General features: G+C 42.4%; 1 protein-coding gene across 1 annotated transcript; it reads right to left on the bottom strand.

Annotated features, from left to right (window-relative positions):
• Positions 1-11682: 11682 nt before the first annotated feature.
• On the bottom strand, positions 11683-12475 carry LOC120930293 (PDZ domain-containing protein 11-like). The gene is given in 2 exon segments (XM_040341513.1): positions 11683-12347; positions 12350-12475. Coding segments are annotated over 2 exon segments (426 nt in total). The 5' UTR covers positions 12411-12475; the 3' UTR covers positions 11683-11982.
• Positions 12476-20572: the final 8097 nt, after the last annotated feature.

Raw genomic sequence — 20572 nt, 5'->3', positions numbered from 1 at the left:
ATGCAGTGGGCGTGTTGTATGGTAATGAAGGCTGACCCCACGTAAATTACGTTTTTGACTAACGGCGCATGCGCCATCCATAAACGTATCCCAGTGCGCATGCTCCAAATTACGCCACAAATAGGCAATGCTTTCGATGTGAACGTAACTTACGTACAGCCCTATTCGCGAACGACTTACGCAAAGGACGTAATCGACGAAAAATTCTACGCTGGGCCGACGTCCATACTTAACATAGGATAAAGCCTTATGTAAACGATGTAAAAAAATGCACAGGGCGGACGTACGTTTCTGAATCGGCGTATCTACCTAATTTGCATATTCCTCGCGTAAATCTACGGAAGCGCCACCTAGCGGCCAGCGTAAATATGCAGCCTAAGATACGACGGTGTAAGAGACGGATCTTAGGGAAATCTATGCGTAACTGATTCTACGAATCAGGCGCATAGATTCGACCCCGCACACTCAGAGTTACGACAGCGTATCCGGAGATATGCTGTCGTAACTCGTATCTGAATCCGGGTTCTTATGTATAGAATAAACAATGCGATTAGTAAATCTGTATTCTATTGACTGGTAAGCTGCAATATATTTCCAGTAAATGAAAATCCATCACTCCCCCCCCCCCCAGTCAGAATGGAGCTCTGCCTTTTTTACATAGGCAGAGCTCTGTCCTGTGTGCCTTCCCCACCATCGTTAGGTGCCAGCGGACATCCATTGGCCAGCACCCACTGCTTGCTGCGGTGATCTGAGCAGGAAGTGGAAGCTTCTACCTGTCAAAACCAGGTACCTGCTTCCCCCCCAAAAAAAAGTATCAAATGGGGCATTGGAGGGTGCACACAAGTGGAGCTTCCTCTTTTGGGCGGAGCTCCACTTTAATAGGCTGCACTGTGCATGAAGACACAGAGGTACTGTCCACAGCCAAGAGCTTGAGGGCAGCACTGAAGCCTACTGGTGCCCACTCAATGCAAGGGTACGTTTTGTCTAACTGAGTTTAACTTTTACCAAACATTGTAGTTTACAACAGAACTGTTTAATTTATTTATTACTTTTTTTTTTTTTTACAGTTTTGATCTGATTAATTGTATTAGGTGTGATATGCAATTACTGCTGTTACTGACTGTCTAGTTTAATTTATTCCACTGACTGTATTAACCTCACTCAAACCTCTTCCCTAAATGAAGCTTGCCATTTTGCCTGTTTTACTCTTTCTTTCTTGTTCACTTTTTAATGAGCACCAAAAATGATATGAAATCCTTTGGCTCAGACGCAAAACATTTTATTTATTTTTTGCCTGTGCAGGTGTTACCGATTAGTATATTGCAGGAAGAGGTGCAAGCTCTTTTAAATACATAATCACTGAAGCTAAGTTTTGTGTAGTTACATTGCTCTCTGAAAGGAAGTAAGCATCATATTCATCACAGATAACTGAAATAGTGAAGGTTTCGTGCAGAGCTGGCTAATTTGCCAAGAAATACGATTTTTCTTTAATTGTCGAATTTGCATCTAGTTTCCTCCCGTCTGCTTTTCTAAGTGTCAGTCACAAACAGCTGTATGTGCTTTACCGCTTAACCCAAGAAGCAACACAACTAAACACCTATAAACAGCTATACTTTTCTGGGGAAACTTTCTTAATGGCATTTTTAGCGTTACAGTTTTTTTATGTATAGTTATGGCCTTGTGGTTTGCTATGGTTTCTCTTTACATGCGTAGGTAAAAATTGAAATACAGGCATACCCCACTTTTAAGTACACAATGGGACCAGAGCATGTATGTAAAACGAAAATGTACTTAAAGTGAAACAATACCTTTTTTTCACTTCTAGGGTATAGTGGGGGGGTCAGGGGCTGTAGTGGGGGTGTCAGGGGCACACTGAAACAGGGCGGGCTAGGCTCTCAGAGCTTCAGCTCCTTCTACTGCGGCTGTAAAATGTCTGTACAGTACTTGTAAGGTACTTTACATACACTCGTGGGTATGTCCTTACTCGCGAGTGTATGTAAAGTGAGTGTACTTAAAGCGGGGTATGCCTGTACATGCTTACGATGCATTTAAATTTCCAATGATTTTGCCATCCTGCAGTATATATATTTGCAGCTGGATAAACACAGGATACACATGTAGCACTACTAGGGTGACCACATTTCCAAACTACCATTCAGGGACACCCCCCTTGCCAAAAATCAGCTTGTGCTGTAATGAATCACAGCACAGTGATTGGACACAAGAGGCGAGATTTCTCAAATCACAAGCAGGGGCGGGGGCTGTGCTCCTCTAGGCATTCCCAGCCTAGACAAGTACTGTCAGCGAGTAAAGCAGAGATGTGGCGCCCTTTTTTGTGGGCATTAGTCTGGCTTGGGGGGGTGGCTGTGAGTTTCATTCCGGGACACTGTAAGGTGCCCGGGACAAACCTGCAAAATGCAGGACTGTCCTGGGCAATCCGGGACACGTGGTCACCCTAATACCCCGCAGGGGCTGCTAGTAACTGGCTCCCCTATTCCTGCACAGCCAGGAAACATGCATTTCCAACTTGCATTCAGACACAAGAAATCAGTCCATGGGTTTGTTGTTCTATTGGGGGAAACAACATTGATAGGGTATAGGGATTATTGGATGCCCAACTTCACTTGAAAAATAACAGATGTGGACAACTTTCTTCCAATGTAACATCCAGGGAAACGTTTCTGGACTGCTCTCCTTGCCAGAAACCCTCAGGGGGTTATTTATGAAAGGCAAATCCACTTTGCACTACAAGTCCAAACTGCAAGTGCAAAGTGAACTTGAAATTGCACTGAAAGTGCAGTCGCTGTAAATCTGAGAGTTAGATCTGAAATGAGGGGAAGCTCTGCTGATTTTATTATCCAATCACGTGCAAGCTAAAATGCTGTTTTTTATTTTCCTTGAATGTCCCTCTCGGATCTACAGTGATTGAACTTCCAAGTGCACTTTTAGTGCAACTTCAAGTGCACTTTTCACTGGTAGTGCAAGTTCAAGTGCACTTTGCACTGGTAGTGCAAAGTGGATTTGCCTTTAGTAAATAACCTCCTCAGTCTCTAGGATTAGTGCAAAAGTCCCTTACAGACCAGGAGCTCTCAGCCCCCTTTGGAAAATAGCACACAATGTTGCAAAACTGTATGCAGGAGTATCTCCTCTTGTAGAAATGTTCGCAGCTCCACAATCTGCAAGTACTACCAGCCCTCCTGGCTGCTTGTCTAACAGTCCACCCGGTTGCTCCAAAGATCTCCCAGGACAAGGGGTAAAGGGTTAGGCACAGCGCTGTCCTTTGAAAGTTTGGTACATGTGGCAGTCTTTCCCCTTGTAAATCCCTGGGTGTGCTGATGTACTCATTCTGTCCTCCTTGCGCCCTGCTGCTTTTAGGCAAGATTCCTTCTCAAACCACTCTGCTGAAAGATCCTCCTAAACCAGCCTGAGCCCCAGCCTTGAGGCAGAGCCCCTGTAGACCTGAGGGTCCCTTTCTAGGCCACTGACAGCCTCCTCAGCACTCCATATTCCACCCGAGTCCCGGACTGACTGTGTTAAAACATATTTAAGGGCTAACCCAGCCACCCTGCCAGGCTCAAGTATGCAGACCAGGGCCTCTTGGCCTCTGCCCACTAACTTCCAGAAGCTTCTCCAAGCTTCTAGACACAGTGGGAGGTACCAGAGACCTGCCCTGTAGATCCATCTAGCCTGACCTACAGTAACCCAACATAATTTCTGATCCACACAGTTACCATGGGTCAAACAATAAATGTACCTACAGTAACACTAGTAGCACCCTAGAGGGTGCGACACATAGTTATAGTAAATATGTTTCTATGTTTTATTATAAAAGTTTGATTATTCTGATGTATCTTATTTTTAAGTTTGTCGGTTAGTCATTTACATGAAATACAAGTGCCTGACTTTGTACAAACAGGTGTCATGAGACTATCTTCTATATCCAGGGGGGCTTTGCCAATAGGAATGGTTTATACCTTCCAACATTTTTCTATTCTCTTATGGGTTTCCATACTAACAAGTACATATCATATTTCTATTTTATGATGTGAATTGTGAAGCCATCAAATAAACCAATGGTTGTGTTTGTCTACACCAAATGTGAAGAGCACATTTAGCTGCTACATAAAATTGGTTTTACATTTAAAAGACAAAGGTCCCTTTCACACGGGGCGGATCAGTAATGATCCACCTCCCTATGCTACGTATGCTCAGCGGGGATCGCTCCATTGATTCCGGCTGAGTTGTCGGATGACAGGGCAGTCCCTGCACACTGTGCAGGGACAGCTTTGTATTTTCTCTGCTCTCCCCTATGGGGGGATCGGATGAACACGGACCGTATGTCAGTGTTCATCCGATCCGACCCGCATACGGAAGGAAAAATAGGATTTTCTTCCGTCTGCAGAATTGGATCATTGCGGGGGCGGACGAGATCGGGTGTCAGCGGATGTTCATCCGCTGACACCCGCAATCTCATAGGGACCAATGTGTGTCCCTTTTTCATCCGCAAACGGATGGATGAAAAAGCTGGTGTGAAAGGGACGTGTGAAAGGGGCCTAAAAGCCTACCATTATTTTGCACAGGTGATTTGATCAGTTTCACTGCCTTAGTAATTACCACAGCCGTTTCATCTGAGGGAAATCCTGAAAACATGACCTGTTGGGGTGCCTTAAGGACTGGAGTTGAGAAACACTGACATAGAGGACAAACTGTCCCCTATGTGATATAATATTTTTAAAACATGTTCTCTTTTAGACACCTGATGTCTCACCTGCCTTATATTGATGCTAATGGAGTGCGGATTGTGCTCCTTTCCTGGTCACAAAGACCAGGGAAAGTGACACCTAAAATTGGAAGTCACATTTTATACGTTTTAAAGGTTAATATGCAAGTTATTGTCCTAAAAGTGTTTGGGGACCTGGGTTCTGCCCCAGGGGACATGTATCAATGCAAATAAAAGTTTTCAAAACTGAAAACGACGCACGGGGGCGGAGAACGGCGCCAAATTCAAAAAAGTAAACAAACACAATACATACAGTATACTGTGATCTTATAGATTACAGTACTGTATGTAAAAAATACACACCCCCCTTGTCCCTAGTGGTCTGCCCAGTGCCCTACATGTTCTTTTGTATAATAAAAACTGTTCTTTCTGCCTAAAAACTGTAGATTGTTCAAAAGTGTCCCTTTATGTCAAAAATGGTTTTAGAGCAGCTAGAAAACAGCGATAATAAATTATAATCACTTGCAGAAATGTGCGATAGCGATTTGTGGGGAAATTCGTGATAAAAAAATAAAAGTAATGACAGCGACAATTCTGCAACTGAGTAAATTTCAGTGATTTTGAGTTGATTACATTATTGAATGATTTTTATTATAATTATATTATTATTTGTTATAATTATTTATAATTATTTATTATATTATAATTTATAATTTTTTTTTTTTTAAATCATACCCGGGATGCCTACTACACTCTTGTTTGGTCAGATTTAAATGAGTTATTCCTAAGAATTTCAGGCCTACAGTATAAAACGCCAAATTTCCTTGCAAAATAATTGTACCGCTTTTGGTACGTAATTACAGACAGAATCATACCGCCAGGGAGGTTAAAGTGAAACAATAAAAGTGAAATATTCCTTTAAATTTCATACCTGGGGGTGTCTAAAGTATGCATGTAAAGTAGCGCATGTTTCCCGCGTTTAGAATTGTCCCTGCATATAGTGTAATTTCTGAAGAAATAAAAATTATTAAAAACTACAAGCGGCTATTCATGAATTGTCGGTCCCGGCAATACAGAGAAAAGTAATTGAAAAAAATTACGGGGGTCCCCCCCAGTCCATTACCAGGCCCTTTGGGTCTGGTATAAATATTAAGGGGAACCCCTGCCACTTTCTGTATTGCTATATCTATAAAATACAGTGGGGTCCCCCCAAAAATCCATACCAGACCCTTTATCCGAGCATGCAACTTGGCAGGCCGCAGAAAAAGAGGGGGGACGAGAGAGCGCCCCCCCTCCTGAACCGTACCAGGCCACATGCCCTCAACATGGGGAGGATGCTTTGGGGGGTCTGTGATTTTTTTCAATGACTTTTCTCTGTACTGCCGGGACCGACAATTCATGAGTAGTTTTAAATGACCTTTTTCCTTTAGAAATGGCATTTTGTGCAGGGACAATTCTAAACACGGGAAACATGCGCTACTTTACAGGCATACTTTAGACACCCCCCAGGTATGAATTTAAAGAAATATTTCACTTTCATTGTTTCACTTTAAGCATTATTAAAATCACTGCTCCTGAAAAAACTGCAGTTTTTAAAAACATTTTTTGCATTGATACATGTCCCCTGGGGCAGGACCCAAGTCCCCAAACACTTTTTAGGACAATAACTTGCATATTAACCTTTAAAATTTGCACTTTTGATTTCTCAGGTTCGAGTCCCATAGACTTTAATGGTGTTCGAATTATTTGTTGCTCTCTACAGCAGCTACAGCTTGAGTAGAAAAGCCTGTGCCTGCCAGCTGTGGCAGAATGGCATCCTTTCTGTCTATTGGGATGCTTTGAACTCTTTGCCATGGTCTAATTTGTCCCACTTATGGGCGAACCTACAAAATAGGTTATTGATTTATGGCATTTTTATTATTATTATTTTTTTTACTAGTAATGGTGGCAATCTGCAATTTTTATCGGGGCTGCGGCATTGCTTTGGACAGATCGGACACTTTTGACACATATTTTTGAAACCATTGACATAAATAGCCACTGATTACTGTATAAATGTCACTGGCCGGGAAGGAGTTAACACTAGGGGGCAATCAATCAATGCGCATGTGCATCGGCTCTTCATTGACGTGGCGGGCGCATGCGCCCTTAACGTGGCGATTTGCGCAGGGAAGCCATTCTATGGCGGGCGGCATGTGGTTAATAAATCAGCCTAATTGAGTGGACTTTCTGATATTAGCACACGTACGATATCTTTAGAGAACAATTATTAGTTGAATTATTGGTTCTACACATTGCCTAGAGCAAATCACCTTTAAAGTGGAAGTCCATGCAGAAATGAAAATCCCTGCATCTCTAGCCACCAACATTTTAACACTAACCTCTCTAACCCTGTAAAGATAAAATCGCTATACATACCTTTCCTGAAGCCAATCCGACCCGATCTCCAACGGTGGAAGCTCTGCTAAGTACACGTCCAACAACAGCTGTGAAATGAATGGGAAGTGACGTCACCCATAGAGTTACTATGGCGCTTCCGTTAATGGACATGTCCTCTGCACCCACCTCCACAGCGAAGCCGCGGCTGACAGCTCAGCGTAGTATCTGAGCTTCCACCGCTGGAGATCGAGTCGGATTGCCTGTAAAAAAGGTATGTATACCGATTTTTTTCTTTTTCTAGAGAGGTTAGTGTTAGAATGTTGGTGGCTATAGGTGCAGGGATTTTAGTTTTTGCATTGACTTTATAGGAGTTGTAAAGTAAAAAAAAATTTCACCTTAATGCAATCTATGCATTAAGGTGAAAAAACATCTCATAATGCCGCCCCCCCCGCCCCCGTTATACTTACCTGACTCCTCAAAAGTCCCGCGCAGTCCCGGGATCCTTTTCGCCGCTCAGCCTGGCCGCTGATTGGCTAGAGCGGATGGATTGAGAGCAGCGCAGCCATTGGCTGGCGCTGCTGTCAATCACATCCAGTGACGCAGCGCGCCGAGGGGCGGGATCGAGTGAAACAGTGAGCTGCTATGGCCGCTCGCTGTATCACGGGAGCGCGTCCGCAATTACTCACCACCATGCGAGCTCTCGCATGACTGTGGTTAGTAATTGCAGGAAGGACAGAGACATCCACCGAGGGACCCCAGAAGACGTGGATCGGGGCCACTCTGTGCAAAACGAACTGCACAGTGGAGGTAAGTATAACATGTTTGTTATTTTAAAGAAAAAAAAATCATTTACTAACCCTTTAAGTGCTGTGATTTTGAGTCTGAAAAAAAGTTAAAAGTCAGCTTTATTGTTTTAATAAAAGGACTCTTACCTGTTCAGGGATCCAGTGCTGTCCTCACCTGGGCCAGTTCTGCGCTGGTATTTGGGTCCCCGGCACCGGGATGCTTACTATGGGAATCCGGCTGTGACTCCCCACTGTGCATGTGTGCATTTTCGATAACAAGTCCCAATTGCCTACACGTAGCAATCCTACTCAATCACACAGATTTAAGACAAGAAGAAATATCCACATAAACCCACCAATGTCACCACTTTTACTAAACTTCCAAAATGTTATTGTCATTTTGAAAGCGATGAAGACAAATCATTTCTTGAAAACACCCCTCTCAGTGATCTGTGCAGCATCAATGCAAATTGGTTTGGTTTTTGCTTTGTGATGCTGAGAGCCATCCAAGCTGGCATATCAAACAATTTGTGCTGTTATCCCAAATTCTATATACATAAGCCATTGCTAAATAAAGGTCTAAATTAAAACTGTCATCCTAGCTCATAAATAACAGATGTCCTACCTTTTTAATTATGTATGGTCTTGAATCTTTCAAAAATGAAAATGACTATACACATTTTTAATGTAGTTCTTGGTAATTTGCTGCTTGAATGATAAGGTTCCAGATAATCCCAGCACACCAGCTTGAAAGCTAAAACACTGACAGACTTGTTTATCTTGTGTGACTGCTTTCTTTATCCCTTCTGACACTTTTAAAATTAAAATATAGCTTTGGATCATATAATGCTGTTAATAATGCAGCTTTCAAAAAAACTTGCTAAATGTAGGTATATTAAATATTAATTTATGGAAAAAAATAAAATTGCCACTTTTTTCCATAAAAAGATTAAATGGAAAAATGGGTTAAACTTTGACATTTTTATCTTTTGATTGAAATTCATTTTAGCATTTGAACATTGTTAAGAGAATGATTGTATGCAAATATATGTCAATATAGCTTACAGAACTGGCTTATCCCCAAAAAAAAATTTGGTTGCTCTAAAGCCTCGTACGCACGATCAGTCCATCCGATGAGAACGGTCTGAAGGACCGTTGTCATCGGTTAACCGATGAAGCTGACTGATGGTCCATCGCGCCCACACACCATCGGTTAAATAACCGATCGTGTCAGAACGCGGTGACGTAAAACACAGCGACATGCTGAAAAACATGATGTTCAATGCTTCCAAGCATGAGTTGACTTGATTCTGAGCATGCGTGTATTTTTAACTGATGGTCGTGCCTACTAACGATCGGTTTTGACCTATCGGGTAGGAATCCATCGGTTAAATTTAAAGCAAGTTGGCTTTTTTTTAACCGATGGTTAAATAACCTATGGGGCCCACACACGATCGGTTTTGACCGATGAAAACGGTCCATCAGACCGTTGTCCTCTGTTTAACCTATCGTGTGTACGAGGCCATAATCTAGTCATAGATTAGAGGTCATGCAGAAAATAATTCTTCTGAGCTATTCTGCACATAGATTTGCTAGGGCCGTGAATCTCAAATCTGCAGGATTCGCCTTATAACCCTTGGTAGCAGCAAACATGAACCTCATCCCTTCTCAATGTTGTCCAGGTGACAAACTGCATGACAGAACTAGAAATATTCAGGTAAACTAGAAATTAATGATTTTCCTGATAGTATAGCCCTTTGCAAAAGTAAATGTGGGATTCACTTTAAATCCGCTGGGTAATCGGATAAGTGAAGCCAGACTAAGTTCATTTGAGTGATTTGGGGAAGCAAATTGCTTCCAACTGGGGACTTCTTACTTGGAGCAAACTTTGACAGATTTGAGTTCTGACCCATGAGAATTCACTCATATGACAACTGCTGTGCTGTCTCTTTAGACAACCACTGTTGCTCTGTGAATCTTTTGTCATGTAAAAATGTTTATTTGTAAAAGAAAAATTGTATATAGAGTATGCATACAAACAAGGTATGTATCAAGAAGTTTGTAAATTTTAAGGCCCGGATTCTCAGTGGAGATACGATGGCGTTGCGCCATTGTATCTATGCACCTGATTCTTAGAATGAGTTACGCATAGATATCTGTTAGATCCGACAGGCGTAAGTCTCTTACGCCGTCTGATCGTAACTGCATATTTACGCTGGCCGCTAGGTGGCACTTCCGTCAAATTTCTGTGTCTAGTATGCAAATTAGCTAGATACGTGAATTCCTGAACGTACGCCCGGCCGACACAGTAAAGTTACGCCGTTTACGTTAGGCTTTTCCCGGCGTATAGTTACCCCTGCTATATGGTGGCGTAAGTGCGGCGTAACAATGTTAAGGGTGGCCGTCGTTCCCGCGTCGAAATTTGAAAAAGTTACGTTGTTTGCGTAAGTCGTCCGTGAATGGGGCTGGATGTCATTTACGTTCACGTCGAAAACAATGACGTCCTTGCGGCGTACTTTGGATTTACATAAAACACGCCCCCCTGATCCAAATTAGAATTAGGCGGGCTTACGCCGGCCGATTTACACTATGCCACCGTAACTCACGGAGCAAGTGCTTTGAGAATACAGCACTTGCCCGTCTAAGTTGTGGAGGCGTAACGTAAATCAGATACGTTACGCCCGCACAAAGTTACGCGATCGTACGAGAATCTGGCCCTAAGAGTTTTTCACTATGTTTCACACTATTCCAAATTGGATGTGGGTTTCCTGTCACTGCCTATTACTGTCACAAGGGATGTTTACATCCAACAATAAAAGTTTGCATCCAGTTTACAATAAAATCATAAAAGTTTACATCCAGCAATAAAAGTGATCAGAATTTTTTTTTACTGAAAAGAGCTTTATTGAAGCAAAACAAAAAGACAGAGGTTTGCAGTGCAATACAACAGTACATATCATACCATTCACAATAAGGCATACTGACAGTCCAAAAGGAGTTACAGACAGCAATCAGATAACAAGTACTTATGGTCGATAAAATGTATTAAATCCACAAATGTCATTGTTACCAGAACACAGTTCATAAAGGTAAATATACATGTGCAAACCAGTCTATCTCAACAAACCAAACAAAGAAAATAAAGAACAGAAAAAGATATAGAATAAAATCATATCTAACAGGAACAACAATGTCAGGTTATTCTTGGAAACGCAGCAGCCACCATGGGTTCCACTTAGCATCACAGATGGGGGTGGTGTCATGAAGCCTATGAAAAATGTGTTCAGACAATATTTTTTTTTTTAAAGGGACAGTGTAAAAAAAAAAAAGAAATAAAATAAATAAGAAGCAAACACATACCTAAGTCGCGACCGCAAATGTTAACAGTGTTTAAACCACACATCCTTAGAGTGAGAGCAGTTATACTAGCACAAGACCGCATATGGATATTTTTAAGTACCGTAGTTTGTCATCATTCCAAGAGTGTGCGCAATTTTAAAGCATGACATGGGGGGGGGGGGGCTGTGTATTATGCAGGGGGTCTGTGTGATGTGCAGAGGGGGCTGTGTAATATGTAGGGGGCTGGGAAATGTAAAAGGGTCCAGAGGTGTGGGGTTGTGTAATGTAAACCCTCTGACAGCGGGGAATCACGACAATCTTGTACAGAAGGATCAGGGGGTGGGGAGGGGGTCAAGTGTAAGGTCACCTTACAGATTTCCTGTAAATGTGAACTTACACTTTAAAGTATGGATGCTGATGTAAGTAATCTGGTTCCCAGACAGGTGATTTTTTTTTTTTCTTGTTCCAAAAAAACTTTATTTATAAGTTATAGAAATACATTCGTACCTCCTGTATGGAAAGGGATGAAGATGACCCCCCCTCCCCCACATTATAATTAGTAGGGAGGAGTCTTATTGTGAAGGGATAGTCCCCATAGAATGTCGGGTATTACAGATTTATAATGAACGGCTCCAACCGGCCGAAGAGATCCCAGAGACCGCCGTACCCCGAATATGAAGGGGTCACAGGTAGGTGGTTAGAGTGATCCATCACATCCACGGCGCCACCGCCGGCTGCTTTCCACCGACAGATCAGGGGCTAGTGGACGGTTCTCTCCTTCTGCCGCTGATAGTTGTATGGGAAGTAGCGAACTTGCATGTAGATTTCTCTGGCAGTTTTCAAGATCTCCACAGCCTTGCTGTGCTCGATATCCTGGAAATCCACGTTGTTGACGGTGAGCACCTGATCTCCTTCCTGTAGGCCGGCGCGGTGAGCGTCAGAGTCGGGGATAACCTTAGAGATGAAGATCCCGAGCTGAGACGCCTTCCCTCCTCGGATATTGAATCCCAACTGAGCTCCAGGAGGTTTCTTCAGCAGGATGGAGCGGGGGAGGAAACGCGTCAGCTCGTTGTTGTAATCCGAGCTGTACACTCTCTCCTGAAGGGGGATCCAGGCCGGGGGTTCTCATAGGGGGGCAGGAAGACCACAGGGTACGTGTAATCCTCGTAGGTAGGTTGCCCCTCCATCCCTACACAGACCAACGGCAGCCAGCACTCACAGGACCCCCGGTGACACCATCACAAAAACTTCCTCTCTGCTACTTCCGGTCCCCAGCACAGACCAGGAAGTGACGTCAGTGGGCGGAAAAAACACAGAGTGACCTGCAAACCCCCCTAAAAAATATGATTTCCCCTCCATGAGGTAGTTCTGTGTAAAGTCCGGGGTGACACCGGTGTGCGCCCCGTCAGGTTTGTACATCAAGGCGATACCGCACAGCCGCTCGACAGGTGATTTCTATGCCCAGGGGATCTGAACAGTCTCTTTGGTCTGTAGTGTAATGTAACAAATAAAATGGAAACTGATGTGCCACACCACTGCTAAATGCTAAATTCCAAGAAAAGTCAGTCAGCAATCCAAAGAGAAGCCAACGTGTTTCGGGAGCTGCCAAACAAGCTGCTGACAAGGCTTGTGTTTGCAATCACAATGGAAGAAATAACATTAAAGATCCAGTTCACTTCTAGTCCATTCTTAGCAATGGTGCAGCACTTCAATGTTATACTTCAAACTCAGTGTGCTCTTCTCCAATGGCCAGACTTGTCCTGACACCCCCCCTCTGCACAGCCTTTCAATGTGCTGTTGCTTCTCCTCCCCCAGCTCTTATGCAGCTGAGAACATAGGGAACAGAGGGAATGGGATCACGTATAAAAAAGGGAAAAAAAATATTTATAATTTTTTTTATATCTACCGTATACACAAATGTTTTGCATTTCATTAAAATTTTAAACTGAATGGGTTGTTTTACAAAGTGATTGTTTCCCCATTCTGCTTCTCCGTGTCACAATCCCGGGCCACTGGCGTACATTGAGTTTGCGGGACCCGCAGGTGCACTCCCGCTAGGGTGGAAAATTCAAAGGGACGTACGCCCATTTGCCTGCCCATGCCATTCTGCCAACGTAAATCAGCACAGCGGTCGGCAAGTGGTTAACAACATTTGTTGCAGTCCCTACCCTTTTCTGTTCTGAAGAAATAGATGTTTCACAAAGTCCTTTCCAGACTGATGAAAGGGAGGGTCTACACTCATTATAATCATTAAAAGCACTTGGCACACTCTGACAGGGGAATTCATAAAGAGTGCCTAGACACTCTTTAGAATTCAGACATGCCTCCAAATGACAAATGTCAGTGTGGGTTACAGATTCATATACCTTTTGTAGACAGATACATAAATCTGTGGAGGCACACTGGAGCCTGGATGTCCATACAGACAGTCCATCCTCAGAGCAGCTGTGCTTCCTCAACGCTGCAGTGGAGGGTTTTGTATTGGGGGGGAGGGGGCGGAGATTTATGGGGATTCATGGACACTGGCTCCCCATCAGGCTTGCTCCCTTTGTGATTGACAGCTCTGTGACACGATCGCGGGACAACGGCGGACATCGAGTCCGTGGGTCCCACGGGCACGGTCACGGAGCTCGTGGCAGGGGTATTCTGCTGACGTATATGTACATTTGTTGGTTGGCAAGTGGTTAAAGAAGTTATAAAAGACGTTAAAACCAATGGTACCAGATCAGACCAACGGCTGCAGCAGAAGGAGACGCATCCCTCCCTCCCCTTGTTGCGGTCCTTCATTATGTGGCTTTATCTCTTCTACGGAAGGGGATAGTAGTGTTAGTGGTGTAGTAATGTTGGTTCGAGTTTTAATGGCTAAACCTTTTGTATGCTATATTATATGCTATCTTATATATGGCTATGAATAAACATTTTATCGTTATGAATAAAAATGGTTTATTATTGGTAAGTTGTATCGTCATGCCAATAATAAAGGGTCGTGGCAATTTATACAAAATTTAAGTCTAATGGTATTTATCATATATCATTAGTAATATTATTGAATATGTATAATAATATTTAAGTTTGGTCTCCAGTCCCTTAGGTGATAGGGATTTTTGAATCTGGTGCAGACCATTTTATAGGGCCATACTGGCATAAAACTGTCAGTAGTGTTTTACTGAATTTCCCTGTCAATGTTCTAATAAAGAAATCTACAGAGTACACAAGCCAAAGTCACACCGAACACGACATTGAAATGGAGTCGGAGTTGCAACGATTTGACCGCTTCCATTGCAGACAATAGGGTGCGGCTTGTCATGTGATTTGAAACTATCAAAACACATGACAAGTCGCACCAGCGTGACGGGGCTTAGGTACTCTCTCCAATAGAGAAACTACTATTGCAAGGCATGGCTAAAACTTTGGGCCAGATTCACATAGAATTACGCCGGCGTATCAGCAGATACTCCGACGTAAGTCCGAATCTAAGGCCGTCGTATGTTTAAGTGTATTCTCAAACTGAGATACACTTAAACATGCCTAAGATACGACGGCCAGCGCCGTTGTATCTTAGGGTGCAATATCTAGGCTGACCGCTAGGTGGCGCTTCCATTGCGGTCGGCGTAGAATATGCAAATGACTAGTTACGCAGATTCACGAACGTACGCTTGCCCGTCGTAGTGATTTTACGTCGTTTCCGTAAGAGATACGCGACGTAAAGATAAACATGCCCCCTAGGTGGCGAACTCAATGTTAAGTATGGCCGTCGTTCCCGCGTCGCAATTTGAAAATGTTACGTTGTTTGCGTAAGTCGTCCGTGAATGGCGTTGGGCGCCATTTACGTTAACGTCGAAACCAATGACGTACTTGCGACGTAATTTTGCGCAATGCACGGCGGAAAAATTCGAGACGGAGCATGCGCAGTACGATCGGCGCGGGAACGCGCCTAATTTAAATGATCCACGCCCCCTACATGGATCATTTGAATTAGGCGGGCTTGCGCCAGTGGACTTTACGCTACGCCGCCGCAAGTTTACAGGCAAGTGCTTTGTGAATCAAGCACTTGCCCGTAAAACTTGCGGCCGTGTAACGTAAAGGAGATACGTTACGCCGCCGCAGTTCTACAAGAATCTGGCCCTTTATTTTTATTGTGGTGCAGACTTCTGAGACTTACAATCCAATCACACAAGAAGGAAATAACATTTCTATTGGCTTTCCATACACCAATGCACAGCAGGTTGCCATATTGTATTGTTTTTTTTCCAAAAGTTTTAGAACATTACAGCACAATATATATAACAATAAATTATAATACAGCTTGTGTAGCAATTGTATATGTTATATTGTTTTTTAAGCAAAGTAGAGCTCTTATATAACAAAATTATATATAGTGTTACAAATAAATGAACAAGGACACTTTGTTCGGCACCCATTAAAACTGAATGAAAATATTTATAAATAATAAAGTGCTTGGTTCTTTTTCAAATTGCCATTGCTGTGGGCTACAGTGTGTTTTCAGCAATTCAAGTGCTGAAGGGGTAGCCAAGGTAGAGAAAGGGAATAGCTTGAATGCCACATAGAATATGATGTTCATTTGACGGAACGTGATCAGTTTTCTAAGAATACATCAGGCAGATTTGTAGCTGTAAGAAATTGTGTATTCCAGCATGTAGGTAACTGATTGAAACATTCATGCGTTGAGTCAAATCCAAATTAATGTATAGGAAAAATTGAAAATTGTATAGAATGTATAAAAAATACCACCTAAGGTTTTAATCCCTTACATCAAATCTCAGTTATCCGCGAACCCAATTCCTTATGATTATCAGATGTTTGCTTCTCTCTGAATTAATTTACTCTGAACAAAGGCAACTGTTAGCCAGCCCATTGCAATACTGTACCAGGATTGATTGAAAGATTGGCTGTCATATATGCAGCTTCTACACTGGAGCATCCAAAGGAGAATTCTCCCAAAGGAATAGGATGTTTAACATTCTTATCACATTCTTTTTACAGCAAACATTTTCAATCATTTGGACGTTTCATTTAAATACAATAGAGAAGATGTTTGATATCCATGTACATGACAAATATTATTTGTTTGACTTTGAAATACTATTAGAATGCACATTAATGCTCAGTGACTGAAGTGCTAGGTGGTGTGAGCCTGAATATTCATGGCTTAAGAAGCCCATAGAAGTACAGCTAGTGAAGTATAGAAGGGATTGACCTTATAAGGTGCAAATTCCCTGCTGTGTGGCACAGAATAATTTACTAGAATGAAACTTACTGAAATGTCTTCTGTATGTCAGATACTATCAGCAATGCTGTTAATTCACTTACTTTTCAATATCAACCACTGCATGGTATGCAAGCAAAGCGGAAGATTAGATGCATAAGATCTATATGTCTATATAGGGCTTTGTTTGTCAGAAATTAGATGCTGGAACTCAACCACGACCCCCCAAAACCCCCCCCCCCCCACACACACACACACACTTTCCAACCCACATCAAATAGTGGGTGTGGTCAGATTTCACTAACAGTAAGAGGGTCCTAAAGGGGCATTAACCCCCCTGGCGGTATTCCCGAGTCTGGCTCGGGGGAAGATTTCTGTACCAAAAGCGGTATCCCCGAGCCAGACTCGGGCTCGCCTCGCAGCAGTCACAGACAAAGATACTTACCTTGTCCCTGGATCCTGCGATGCCTCCCCGCTGTGTGAGCGAGCTTGTCCTCGCTCGATTCACACAGTGTCCCTGTGTGCCGCCGGTCTCCGTTCCCTGCGACGTTGCCACGCACGGGGGTGGAGAACGGCGCCAAATTCAAAAAAGTAAATAAACATATTACATACAGTATACTATAATCTTATAGATTACAGTACTGTATGTAAAAAATACACACACCCTTTGTCCCTAGTGGTCTGCCCAGTGTTCTGCATGTACTTTTGTATAATTGTCAGGTCACCTGTGGCCAGGTAACAAGTGCACCCTGTAGGGGTCAGGGATGCACCACAGGGTAGTGAACCCTATAGCCGACTGCTGCAATCAGAGAGGAAGCGTGAACCCAAGATTCCCCAGGGCGCGGAGTTTAAGACCCAGCTTTGTGTTCACCAGAGCCTCTAGTGGTGAGGATGACCATCGCCGCAACTGGATCCAGGTCGTGACCCCTGGGATCCCCTAGGTCATGCTCCGCAGGGAGAGAGGGGAAGCAGCAACCAGGACAAGCGATAGTGATAGGTAAGCCGAGGTCAGGGCAACAGGCAGACAAGGGTAACCGAGGGACAGGCGAAAGGGCAGGGTCACAGGCAAACAGGAGAAGTCAGGGACGAGCCAAAAACGGTACACAGGAAGGTAAACGTAGCACACTGCAGACAGGAACTTAAGCTAACAACACGGTTGAACAGCAAAGCAGACCTGCAGTGCAACAGTTAATATAGACTTCCTGGGATGGCCTGGGGTGGGGCCATACAGGAAGGAGAGGTGATAAAAAGGCAGCCAGAAGAGAGTCAGGCCTCTGATGGAGACATAAGAAGAAGGTAAGCTGCCAGACATTATTAAACGTCCATGACAATAATAAAAACTGTTCTTTCTGCCTGCAAACTGTAGATTGTCCATAGCAATCAAAAGTGTCCCTTTATGTCAAAAGTGATTTTAGAGCAGCTAGAAAACAGCGATAATAAATTATAATCACTTGCAGAATTGTGCGATAGCGATTTGTGGGGAAATTCGTCATAAAAAAATAAAAGTAATGACAGCGACAATTCTGCAACTGAGCAAATTTCAGTGATTTTGAGTTAATGACATTATTGAATAATTTTTATTATAATTATATTATTATTTGTTATTATTTATAGTTATTTAATATATTATAATTAATGATTTTGTTTTTCAAACTTTATCATACCCGAGATGTCTACTAGACTCTTGTTTGGACAGATTTAAGTGAGTTATTCCTAAGAATTACAGGCCTACAATATAAAACGCCAAATTTCCTTGCAAAATAATGGTACCGCTTTCAGCATCTAAAACCAGAAAGAATCATACCACCAGAGAGGTTAATAGGTCTTTTTAAAAAAAAAAATGTTTTCTTCAGTGTCATGCTTTGTACCAGAAACATATTTTAAGTGAATTTTAACCCTTTTGCTGCAAGTCCCTGCTTTCTACTTTTAAACACGTGGCCAGACCATTTTCCCTTTTTACATTTTTCTTCATGTTTCACTATTTTTAGCTACAGCCTAAAATGTTTGTTAAATGCCCCCAAACCATACATTTTCTTAAAGTATAGGACCAGTAGAATAAAAAAGATGGTGCTGCTGATTTCGCACACTTTTCAATAGTAGTGAAAAATTATAAAGCCTCATACACACGATCGGATTTCTATCGGACAAATCTGTGGAATTTTGTCTGAAGGGCGTTGGCCATGTACTTGTTCTGCATACAGACGGCAGAACCTTTTCAGCCAACATTTACAAAACTACGTGGTTTTTCTGCTCTTTAGCGTTACCCTTTGGGCAACTTCTGCTAATGTTGTCTTATGGTTAGCATTAGTTTAGAGCATGCATGTTTGTACTTTGGACTTCTGTACACACGATCGGATAATCCGACGGAACACATTTGTTGTCGGACAATTTGAGAGCATGACCATCCAACATTGTTGACGGAATTTCTGACACCAAATTGTCCGATGGAGCATACGGACGGTCGGATTATCCAACAAAACACGTCCATCGGACAATTGTTGTTGGAATATCCGATCGTGTGTACGGACAGATACAACAATTTTCATTAGTGCACACAAACACACCATAACTTGTATAGTCCTCTTTTGAGAAAGGTATGAGAAATGGCCCTTCCCAAACAAGATATTGTGCTCTATTTTTTCATGACAAAATAAAGTCTAGTTGTCAATGTATGCATTATTTTGTTATCTTAAAGTGGTATAAAACCCCGAAAGCAATAATGCAATATACTGAAGCCTACCAATTCTGAGATGTGCTGGCTGCATTGGTTTTCCTTTTCCAGTTTCATCTTATATAAACAGACTAAGCTGTCCAGCAAAAATGTCAGTTAGGGGGTTGAGACCAACCATTTAACACTGACAGGGGTGTTTACATTGGTCAGATTTTATTAATTTATGTTAAACCTTTATCTAATTGGCTTTAATTTGTTAGTCAAGTCCCATCTTAATCTGCCAGATCATCTAACACTACCCTCTCCCCAGATGACAATGCTGTTCTTCAAAAGTGTTTCCATTGCTCCTCCATCCAAAGTAACGTTACCCTACAACAGAAAACATCAGATAAAAATAAGGTAAAAAAAAATAGAATAATAATAAAACGAATGCAGGAACAACATTTGAGGAAAGGAAAGCTGCAATATATTGAATTTTTTATATTGAATTTTTTTCTGGGCTTAATACCGCTTTAACGAGGAAGTAAACTCTTCCTCTCTGTCTACTGTGGTTCCAAGTTAGGAAAGGTTGCTGGGCGCTTGTACCCAGGGGTATTTTTCCTGCCAAACTAGCAGACCTTGCTCCATACTTGTTCCTGAAAAGTACCAGTTTTAATATTGTCAACTTCTTCAAGTATAGACCATCTTGCATAGATATCATAGGACAAAAAATACATAATCCCATTTCCATTTTCCAAGGTGTTTACTTACCTTCTTATGGTGAGTAAATCCAAAGGTATAGTAATAACAAAAAATACCGTTAAAACATTTTCAGAAATAATAATGTTTATGGTGCTGGCAGTGCAAGCTTGGAATAGTGACGGTACTCTTAAAACACAACTTTCATAAGATACAGGTGACCAAAGTCTGATCACTGCTGCTTCAACTCTATCCCACCCTGTAGGGTCTCAGTCTCCAATGCTTTCTCCTTGGGGTAAAAAAGTGTGCGAGAATGCAGGTCTCTACATTTTTTTTTCATAGTTCTGTATTTTCTATATATTTCCTAACATCACATACATGTATACAAAACATCCACCATACCGGGGGCAAATTACATAACATTTATAAATAAAAACAAAACAGATACAATAAAAAAAAAGGGGGACAAAGGGAAAGGGAGAGAGCAATGATTCTCCCCTCCCCTTCCTCCTCTCCCTCCCCTTTTTTTTTCTTGAAGATTAGTTCTCTACATGACCATGTCTCTTTCCTGTTTCTCTTCTCCCAAGAACCTCTTGAATCCTCCCACCAGGTCCTTTTATCTCCTTCTGGGGTGCATAAGTACATACAAGCTACCAAATAAACCCTAAACAGGACAAACCATAAAAGGCACCTCAACTAATTGAACAAGAACAAAACCCATAAAGAGAACTGTGACATCCAGTGGAGCCTGTAGACACTGCAACAGACATCCT

This window comes from Rana temporaria, chromosome 3, assembly GCF_905171775.1.
Source record: "Rana temporaria chromosome 3, aRanTem1.1, whole genome shotgun sequence".
Classification (NCBI taxonomy): Eukaryota; Metazoa; Chordata; class Amphibia; order Anura; family Ranidae; genus Rana; species Rana temporaria.
This window is presented reverse-complemented; position numbering and strand designations above follow the sequence as displayed.